Source organism: Lactuca sativa, chromosome 7, assembly GCF_002870075.4.
Source record: "Lactuca sativa cultivar Salinas chromosome 7, Lsat_Salinas_v11, whole genome shotgun sequence".
NCBI lineage: Eukaryota > Viridiplantae > Streptophyta > Magnoliopsida > Asterales > Asteraceae > Lactuca > Lactuca sativa.
In genome coordinates, this window is record NC_056629.2 from 50,958,508 (window position 1) to 50,968,670 (window position 10,163).

Genomic DNA, 10,163 nt, shown 5'->3' on the forward strand with positions numbered 1-10,163 from the left:
AAATATGAACGAAAAAAACATAATTAAGTAAATGTGAACAAATACCAAAGTTGGTTCCCTTTCTAGGCCACTAACCCCGCAAAATAATACAACCTAGTGCGAACCTAAAAATGTTACTTTACATGAGGGGTTATCTGTGTAATTAAGCGAAAATCCAAGGACCGGTGATGCAACTGTCGTCAAATTAAGTCTTAAGCTTCACACATCATCAAATCTTTTAGCCTAAAACCCTAGCAAATACGCCGAGACAGAGAGAGTCGGCATCTCTGCAAAACCCTTGCATTTCCTCTTCTCTTCTCTTCATGGATGCCCCAGAGATGCCGCAGCTTATTGGCGATATGGAACACGACAATCGCTCCGATGATGACTTCTGCAACTCGATCCTCTCACGGTTTTCTAACTCCACAGACCCCCAACACCACCACCTGTGTTCCATGATTGGCGATATATCTCAAGGTCTCAAAGACCTCAACCACCCTCTTACCCCCCTTGCCTATTTCGGCGCCACCTGTACTTCTCTCGATAAGCTCTCATCTTCGGACCCCAACCCGCCGTCTCACCACATTGATGCTCTCATCAGTATCATCTCCATGGTTCTCCCTCGTATTAGCTCTGCGGTTCTCAGGAAGGAATCTGACTATGTTTCTGGTCTAATCACCCGAATTATTCTATCCAATGGTGTTACCGATAGCGTCGTGGCTTCTGGCTTAAAGTGCATCTCGCATTTGTTAATCGTTGGTCATAGGATGAACTGGTCTGACGTTTCTCATTTATTTGGAGTTCTTCTTGGATTTATTGCAGATTCGCGTCCCAAGGTGAATTTTTTGTTGCAAGCTTTCTTTGAACACATACATTTGCATCTTTGAATATATATTTGGAGTGCTAGTATTCTACTTCTAGTTGATACGCTTTTTTTTTTTTTTTTGAGAAAGCATCAAGTTATCCAAACTTGATTCCTGTTTATGTTTGTGAGTGAAAGTTATTTGTTAACTGGAAATTTACCTAAGAAGCTAGTAAATGGATTAGCTGAATTGTTCTATATTGCAGCAAGATTACTCCTTCATAGTTCATCATGACACATTGTTATGATAGTTAGAAAGCTTAGAATAACATATGTCTTCTTCTTATAGGTAAGAAGACAATCACATATCTGTCTCCGTGATGTAATGCAAGGCTTCAGGGAAACACCAGTGTTGTCACCTGCTAGTGAAGCCATTGCAAGCACCTTTGAGAGGTTTCTTCTACTTGCTGGAGGATCAAATACAAACACTTCAGAAGGTTCTAGAGCTCAAGAGGTCCTATATGTTCTTGATGCTCTGAAAGATACTCTTCCCCTTATGTCTGTCAAGTTCTCAACAAAGATTCTGAACTACTTCAAATCTCTTCTAGCACTACACCAATCTGCAGCTACACGCCGAATTACAGATGCTTTGTATTTACTTTGCCTCCAACCAACTGTAGAGGTCTCTCCTGAAGTACTGATGGATTTGTTATGCTCATTAGCTGTCTCAGTCTCTTCAAACGAGATGTCTGGTGATAACTTGACATTCACTGCACGACTGTTGGATTCAGGGATGAAGAAAGCTTTTTCTCTTAACAGACAGACTTGTGTTATCAAGCTTCCTGTTGTTTTCAGTGCTTTCAGAGATATTTTAGCTTCTGAGCATGAGGAGCCTTTGGTTGTTGCTATGGAGGCACTCAAGAGCTTAATACATACATGCATTGATGATAGCTTAATCAAGCAGGGTGTAGATCAGATTAAGACAAGTGGGAGAAAATCTGGGCCCACCATTATTGAGAAACTGTGTGCAACAGTTGAGAGTTTACTTGATTATAGCTATGCTGCAGTCTGGGACATGTCATTTCAAGTTGTGGCTGCAATGTTTGATAAACTAGGTGAATTCAGCTCTTACTTCTTAAAGGCCACTCTTAAGAGCTTGGAAGACATACAAAAGTTGCGTGATGAAGATCTTCCTTACAGGAAACAGTTGCATGATTGCATGGGAATGGCTGTAATTGCATTAGGCCCTGAAACCTTCTTAAGATTTCTACCTCTAAATCTAGAAGCTGAAGACATCTCTAATGCCAATGTTTGGCTTTTCCCTATCTTGAAGCAAAACATTGTGGGTGCCCGTTTAAGTTTTTTCAATGAATCTTTGCTTGATACAATTCGAATATTGAAGCTGAAATCTGCAAAGGTAACAAGTGTTCTTGAATCTTTTATTTTTGCTTTATGTCTTGTTCTTTCTACTTACATGTCTGCTTGCAACAGCATGAGCAAGAAGGGAGAATTCATTCTGCTAGAAGCATTGATGGAGTTATATATTCTTTGTGGTCTTTATTGCCTTCATTTTGCAACTACCCTCTTGACACTGCTGAAAGTTTCAGTGATTTAGAAAAAGCATTATGCCATTCCCTTCGTCAAGAACCTGATTTTTGTGGAGTAATATGCTCCAGTTTACAGACTCTCATTCGACAAAATAAAAGAATAGTGGATGGGGAAAGTCAAAGTCAACCCTCTGATAACAAAGTCAGTGTATGTGAACAACGTGCAGTTTCCCGCTACACTTTAGAAGTTGCAACTTGTAATTTGGATGTGTTAAGGTCCTCTGCACGCGATATTTTGTCTACACTATCTGGAATTTTCATGAAATCTGATAAAGATGATGGTGGATCTTTACAGGTAGGATTGATGGCATTTTTGTAATTGATTAGAATTTAGAACCTCTGTTGGTTGATTAAAATTTCCATTTTGTAGAAAACAATTGGTGAATTTGCATCTATAGCTGAGAAAGGTGTAGTCTCAAGGTTTTTCAAGACCACAATGCAGAAACTATTGAAGGTCACAGAAGAGGCTGGAAAAGCACAAAATACAAAAAATTCAACTTCTATGGAAGTAGACCAATCATCGAATGAGAATACATTATCACAAACAAGGTAAAGCTTCTTTATTTAACTAATAGTTTTTTATAAAATAATTTAACGTGTTTGTATTTTTCTTTTACAGGGTACAATTATATGACCTGGCAGTTGCACTTTTACCTGGGTTAGGTGTGAAAGAAGTTGACCTTCTATTTGTTGCTATAGAACCTGCATTGAAGGACACTGATAGTTCAATTCAAAAGAAGGCTTACAAAGTTCTTTCAACAATCCTTGAGGTATTTATTTTAATTAAACCATTAACATAATCTTGACATAAAGATCAAAACTTTACACTCTTTTTTGATTTGACAGCATGCTGATGGTTTCATTGCAAGAAAGCTTGAAGATTTACTCAAACTGATGTTTGAAGTGATGCATTCATGCCATTTTTCAGCCAAAAGACACAGACTTGACTGTTTATATTTCATAATTGTCCATGTCTCAAAGGATGAATCAGAACAGATGAAGCGTGAAATTGTTGCTTCTTTTTTGACAGAAATTGTACTTGGACTCAAAGAGGTAGAATTTCTAGAACTTTTTGAAGTTTTGTACTTTGTTGCTTATTTTTTTTATGTGTGGCTGATTTTATGATTTACAGGCTAACAAGAAAACAAGAAATAGGGCATATGATATTATTGTCCAAATTGGTCATGCGTGTGTGGATGAAGATAAGGGTGGAAACAAGGAGAATTTGTATAGCTTTTTCAATATGGTAATGTACTTTTGAAAAGACATCTTGGGTTACTTTTTTAGTTTTTTTTTTTTTTAAAAAAAGTTGGTTGCTATTTTTGATACAGGTGGCTGGTGGCTTAGCTGGCGAGACACCTCACATGATCAGTGCAGCGGTCAAAGGCATAGCTCGTTTGACTTATGAGTTTACTGATCTTGTATCCACTGCTTTCAGTGTTCTTCCATCCGCTTTTCTCCTTCTTCAAAGAAAAAACAGAGAGATAATTAAAGTAAGTATTTATTATTATTATTGTTATTTTATATTAAGTGTCTAATAATATGGTTGTTATTGGTGCAGGCGAATTTAGGTTTGATAAAGGTATTAGTTGCAAAATCACAAGCTGAAGGGTTGCAAATGCATATGAAGGGCATGGTGGAGGCTCTGCTGAGCTGGCAGAGTACGAACAAGAGTCATTTTAAGGCAAAGGTTAGTGAAGGATCTGGATTTATATCTCGTGATAAATTGTTATTGAAATATAATAAATGGAATGGATGATGATATGTTGTTACAGGTGAAGCTGCTGCTTGAAATGCTTGTGAAGAAATGTGGGATTGATGCTGTTAAGGAAGTTATGCCTGAAGAACATATGAAGCTGCTTACTAATATTAGAAAGGTTTGTTGAAGATTTATTTTTTTTTTCTTTTAAGATATTAATTTGGAATTAAAATTAAACAAGTTGGAATGGAATGCAGACAAAGGAACGGAATGAGCGAAAATATGCTGCTAACACTGAGGAAACCAAATCTCGTATGTCAAAAGCAACCACCTCCAGGTTCTTTTCGCTTCTTGTCTTTTCAGCAAAGATATTTGTAGAGATATTATTTATAATTTTATATATAATTCACAGGATGAGCAGGTGGAATCATACAAAAATATTCTCTGATGATGAAACTGAGGATGGGAATTCAGATGACATGCATACACATGCGGTTTCTGGTCGACGCAGCTTGGTCAACTCCAAGAATCCTTCAATCCGGTTTGTGCTTTGGTCCCAACATAATAACTGTTTTTGGACCAATTTTGTAAAAATCAGGTATTACCAAGGACCAAACATGTAATTTAATGATATATGCATGCAGGTCCAAGAGAGCAGGGAAGAGGCTACCAGAAGACGATTTTGATCGATTAGAGGATGAGCCGTTGGACTTAATGGACCGTGAAAAGACGAGATTGTCCCTGAGATCATCTCAGAGTTTAAAGCGGAAATTACAGTCAGAGGATGAGCCAGAGATAGATGATGATGGACGGCTTATAATACGCGAAGAAGACACGGCGGGGGGAAAGGTGAAACGCGAGGTGGCGGAGGAGTATGATGCGAGGAGTGAGATGTCGGGAGGTAACAAGTCACGGAAAGGAGGGGAGAAGAGGAGGAAAGTGGAGAGTGGGTGGGCGTATACGGGTGGGGAATATAAGAGTAAGAAGGCGGGTGGGGATTTGAAGAGGAAAGGGAAGCTGGAGCCGTATGCTTATTGGCCGTTGGATCGCAAGATGGTCAGCAGGAGACCCGAGCAGCGGGCAGCTGCCCGGAAAGGGATGTCAAGTGTTGTCAAAATGTCCAAGATGATGGAAGGCCAGAGCGTGTCCAATGCCTTGAAAATGAAGGCCTTCAAGTTGAAGAAGAAAGGGAAAAAAAGACATGCTTAATTAATTAAATTAAATTTCAAGGCTAGATGATGTGCTGTTTTTTGAGTGTATACAAAAATATTTATTCTATTTAAATTTTAAAATATTACATTATACATGAGTTTGCTTTATAGATGAGTTTGTTTGGACTGCATTTTCATGTCCTTTTTCCTTATCATATAATAATCCTTCATTTTGCAAAATTTGCAGAAAAAGTCCGTATTCATCCAAAATAATGTTCAAAGTAATTTTGCAAAGTCACGAGATGAATGCTATGATCGAAACCTTACTATGTTGGTCATCTTAAGTGAGAACGTTCTCCAAAACTAGTAATTTTATTACATAAAATATTCAAATGTGCTTTGCAATTAACTCTTTTTTTGGGGGTGAGAAAATTTATTAAAGATTGAACTTTAAAGAGTTTAGAATTTCTGGTGTGGGAAATAAATAGCAAGTACACACCATTAATTAAGCGACTATCTTATAGCATGAAAGAGAAGTAATACATAATAAATATAGCATCAAAATCCAACAAAATATTTCATTCTCATCTACTTTCAAAGTACACAGATGGAAGCAACAACAGTCAGGTGAAGAATATCATTACAAGAACAGCATTCATTAGCATTAGCCATTTAGCTTTCATTCTTCCTTCATCTTCCACTGTTTCTCTTTTTCCCAAACAGACACCCACCCACCCACCCCTGTAACAAACAAACAAACACCATTTTCAATCTTATTTCATATTAATAATTAATAAAAATAATGGGGGTGGGGTCAGTCTTACCATGTCTGAATAAAGAACAGGTATTGTCTATTGGAAAGGTGCAAATAATATGGAAGAGTTGTGACCCCCAAATCCAAATGAATTAGACAACGCCACCTTCACTTCCAGTTTCTCTTTCTTTGGCCCCACCAACACTTTTGTATCCTGAATATCCCATCCATTTCCATTAAAATAATTTTTATTTCTCAAAAAACAACCACAGAAAGAATTAGAATTATATTGATCCATACCACGCCTTCATCTGGATTATCAAGATTGATATTTGGGTGAATCCAACCTGTCCTTATTGCCTGCCAAAACAACATCATTCAAGAAAATTAAAAACTAAAAAGGCAATTTATTTACACCAAAATGAAATTTTATTTATTGGTTTACCTGTATAGTTGCAACAGCTTCCACAGCACCAGCTGCTCCAAGAAGGTGCCCAATCATGGACTTTGTAGAATTCACTCGCAACTGCAAACATTCAGATTTCATAACCAATTAATTACCCAATAAATAAATAAAAATAAAAAATATATTTTTCATTAAATCTCAACTCTCACTCACATCTTGGTTCTTCCCAAAACAATGAAGGAGAGCCATATATTCTTTAAGGTCTCCAGCTGGCGTTGATGTGGCATGGGCATTTATGTAATTCACATCTTCCCTCGCCACCCCAGCTTGAGATAACGCCTTCTCTATGCATAAAATCACACCAGCACCTAATAAAAGACACAATTTAAAAAAAAAAAAAAAAAAGATAAATCAATTATATTGTTTTTTTTTTTTTTTTTACAAATTAGCCCATATCAATTATCATATCTCATTATTGATTTCTTTCTACCTTGTGGATGAGGCTCTGTCATATGATAAGCATCACAAGTGAAACTTCCACCTAAAAACTCTGCATAGATTGTAGCACCCCTTTTCTGTCCAATTTCAACATTTTTAATCAAATCAAATACAAAATTAATTACTACTAAACTATATTAATATCATTACAGTTAAAAAAAAAAAAACCTTAGCATGCTCAAGTTCTTCCAACAATAAAACTCCAGCTCCTTCACCCATAACAAATCCATCACGCCCCTGTAAAAATATCATAACCAAAGTTATATACATTTTTTAAAATGGTATTAAAATTATATTTTAAGAAAGAATATTTAATATTACTGTATCCCATGGACGTGATGCTTTTGCAGGGTCATTGTTTCTCTCAGATAAAGCTCTGCATGCCACAAATCCTCCCAATCCTACACCACAGATAATGAAATAAAATATTTACCTTTTATGACCATTTACTCTAACAACTTTCACAATACTCATATCATGAGTAAAGAACAGCAAATGGGTATACATGAAGTCATTTAAGTAAATAAAAAAAGAAACAGCCATGTATAATTGTCTTAGATTAAGTGCTTAAACTATTAAGCTCATTAAGTCAAAAAGACGAAAAACACCTTACACAAGAAAATATTTAGTAGTACCTATAGGTATAATGACAGCATCTGAGCCACCACAAAGCATCATGTCCTGCAAGATTCTTTACACTGTTAGATAACTAAGCATAAATAGCTATTTTGGAATTTTAATTAATGACTTTCTTTTCTTTTGCATTTAAAAGTATTATAGAGTAACAAAAGTCACTTACAGCTTCACCTCTGATGATGTGATTTGCTGCATTTAATATACAGAAGTTGCTAGTGGCACAAGCTGTAGAGATGGAATAATTTGGACCCATCCATCCCTGAAGAACAACAATATGCAAATGAACATCATTTACAATTTACAAGAATCTTGAATGCTTAATCTTTTTAGGATCATAAAATTTAGCTCACCAGATCCATGGCCAGCATTGCGGACCCCATGTTAGTAGTTGCAAAGGGTACACAAAAAGGATTCATTTTTCTATATGAAACCCTTAAAGCTTCTATAGCATCATTGAAAACCTAAGAAATTATAAAACAAAGAATGTGTTGACTCTTAAGATACATGAATAGAAGTGAAAGAATAAAGAATATATTTTCTTTGTGAAATTACCTTCATACCCCCCATAGCAGAGCCAATTAGAACCCCACATCTGGTTTTATCTAATTCATCCATTTGATCTTCAGTTATCCCTCCATCTGCAAGAGCTTTCTTTCCAGCAGTTAACATGTAAAGCATAAACCTATCCATTCTCTTGGATAACTTTGGTGCCACCCATCCATTTGTTGAAAAATTCTTTATCTCTCCAGCAATTCTCTGTAAATTTAAACTCTGTTATGTTAACGACTTGATTCGAATCAATAACTTTATAATAAAAAAACAATAAAGGGTAAGAATAAAGACATACAGTTGGATAGTTGGAGCAATCAAAAGCTTCAATTTCACTAATGCCACTGACACCTTCTAGCAAATTGTTATAGAAATCATTTGGATTATTACCAATTGGGGTCTCAACACCCATTCCTGTAACTACCACTCGCCTTTGTTTTGTTGGTGGTTTCTTTTTTGTCACTGTTTCCATTGAAGGTTGAATGGCTATAGCCATTGCTTCACCTAAATGTTTAAGAAACCAAGAATCTGGTTGGTGACTAATAATATCATGAAGACTTAATATGTGCAAGTAAATGAGATAAAGAGAGAGGAGAATGTGAATTAATGCAACCAACTTCAACCAAACCTGCATAGACTTTAATATAAAGTTGAATATATATATATATATATTTGCATGCGTGTGCAGATACCCAAATTTGAAAAAAATCAGAACAAGAAATTACAGAAACTAAATTGGTTGGACTAATTTGCAACTCCATTATCAATCTGGCATTTTATCTATGCTAAAAGATCTGTTAGGTTTTGAACAAACAAGCATACCAGCTTATACCAGCTGCATTAACTAAAAGTTCAATTCAATGAGATCGGGAATAGAATAGAATCCAATTAAGCAAATGTCTTAAGCCCCAAAGTGTAAAGAGAGTAAAACTTTGTTGGGGTTTTGAGATAAGAAACCTTTTCACCCAAAATTAAGAAACAAACGGAATCCCAAATTAAAGGACAAGTGAGAATGGGGGTACGATTGAAGCGGATTTATAAATTAACAGAAAGGGGATAAGAAGTGAGAAGATTACCTGAACGGAGGGGGCGGCGGCGCCTGCCACCGAGGTGAACATTTCCGGATCGGAAAAGGGAAGCAGCACCGAAAAAATCAGAAGAGGAAAGTGAAAAACCATTGGAGCTATTGTATCGATCGCATGGAGATAAACAAGAGGACATGAAACCCTCAATGGTATTGGTAGCAGTTAATCGTCCAAAACCAGGAAAAGAGGTGTTGGCGTTAGCGTTGGCGCTGGCGCTGGCGTTACATTTAGATAAGAGTCTCCGTTTGCGAGCCCATCTGGTGTTGGTTGCTTGTGGCTTAGAAGACAACAACGAGGGATGTTGGTCGTTTTGGCAAGAGACAGACATGCAGGCCGCTACTATCCATGTACAAACCAGGGAAGAGGCGGATGCCTCCATCTCAGTGATTAATTGTTTATTTAGCTTCAAACTGAATCATATATGTGGGTGTCTGCTTCTGTCGTAATATATATATGTTATGTGGGGGATTGTCGAGTGAAACTGGCGTAAGGCCGTGACGGCGGAGAGACAGAGGAGGGTTGTTGCTGGTGGCTGAGTGCGTTGAATCTGAGAGAAACAAGTGAGAGAGAGAGAGAGAGAGAGAGGAGAAGAGAGATACGTGGTTCGCGTGTTGTGATGAAGAGGCCAAGTAATCGAGTGGAGCCATGGCGGAAATCTGAGTCCGTCCAACTCACCCCACTGCCCACTTCCAGAGTGGGCCCGTGTACTCTCTAGCTCTACCAAATGGCACCACATCTTCCACCTCTTTCCCTCCGATTATACCATTATCAACAATATATACCCTTATCTTCAGTACACAATTATATTTCAATAAAGCTTATCAAAGTACAAGTACTATTATAAATTAGAAAACAAAAATTATGAACTTTATCAAATATAATACCATAGTATAAAGTTTTTATTTATTGCAAAGATGGTCCCTAATTGAAACAATATTATCAATGTCCATCACTTCTTCTTTACTTTGTCATGTGTCGAAAGTCACATAAGAGTATT

At 36.9% G+C, this 10,163-nt stretch overlaps 2 protein-coding genes across 2 annotated transcripts; one reads left to right on the forward strand and one right to left on the reverse strand.

Moving 5' to 3' along the window:
- Window positions 1-206: 206 nt before the first annotated feature.
- On the forward strand, window positions 207-5,429 carry LOC111905146 (uncharacterized). The gene is made up of 13 exons (XM_023900821.3): window positions 207-815; window positions 1,131-2,198; window positions 2,273-2,683; window positions 2,759-2,937; window positions 3,008-3,158; window positions 3,235-3,441; window positions 3,521-3,634; window positions 3,720-3,881; window positions 3,950-4,078; window positions 4,164-4,265; window positions 4,345-4,424; window positions 4,500-4,628; window positions 4,732-5,429. Exons 1-13 carry the CDS (start codon window positions 303-305, stop codon window positions 5,294-5,296), a joined length of 3,810 nt encoding a protein of 1,269 aa, XP_023756589.1. The 5' UTR covers window positions 207-302; the 3' UTR covers window positions 5,297-5,429.
- Window positions 5,430-5,739: 310 nt separating this feature from the next.
- LOC111905154 (3-oxoacyl-[acyl-carrier-protein] synthase II, chloroplastic) lies at window positions 5,740-9,792 on the reverse strand. Its single transcript, XM_052765566.1, has 14 exons — window positions 9,158-9,792; window positions 8,380-8,585; window positions 8,085-8,288; window positions 7,883-7,993; window positions 7,696-7,791; window positions 7,532-7,577; window positions 7,218-7,297; window positions 7,065-7,133; window positions 6,889-6,973; window positions 6,612-6,766; window positions 6,438-6,518; window positions 6,293-6,352; window positions 6,063-6,206; window positions 5,740-5,979 (listed from the first exon to the last, which is right to left on the reverse strand). The coding sequence occupies exons 1-13, from the start codon at window positions 9,543-9,545 to the stop codon at window positions 6,090-6,092; spliced, it is 1,698 nt and encodes a 565-aa protein (XP_052621526.1). The 5' UTR covers window positions 9,546-9,792; the 3' UTR covers window positions 5,740-5,979; window positions 6,063-6,089.
- Window positions 9,793-10,163: the final 371 nt, after the last annotated feature.

Bases quoted from the DNA above. Each gene is read 5' to 3' on its own strand.
- LOC111905146 (XM_023900821.3), top strand. From the start codon at position 303: ATGGATGCCCCAGAGATGCCGCAGCTTATTGGCGATATGGAACACGAC. The intron at 3,635-3,719 runs GTAATGTACTTT...TTTTTGATACAG, and splicing joins TGTATAGCTTTTTCAATATG to GTGGCTGGTGGCTTAGCTGG. The intron at 4,629-4,731 runs GTTTGTGCTTTG...ATATGCATGCAG, and splicing joins TCCAAGAATCCTTCAATCCG to GTCCAAGAGAGCAGGGAAGA.
- LOC111905154 (XM_052765566.1), bottom strand. From the start codon at position 9,545: ATGGAGGCATCCGCCTCTTCCCTGGTTTGTACATGGATAGTAGCGGCC. The intron at 8,289-8,379 runs GTATGTCTTTAT...TTAAATTTACAG, and splicing joins ATTGCTCCAACTATCCAACT to AGAATTGCTGGAGAGATAAA. The intron at 7,792-7,882 runs GTGAGCTAAATT...GTTGTTCTTCAG, and splicing joins CAATGCTGGCCATGGATCTG to GGATGGATGGGTCCAAATTA.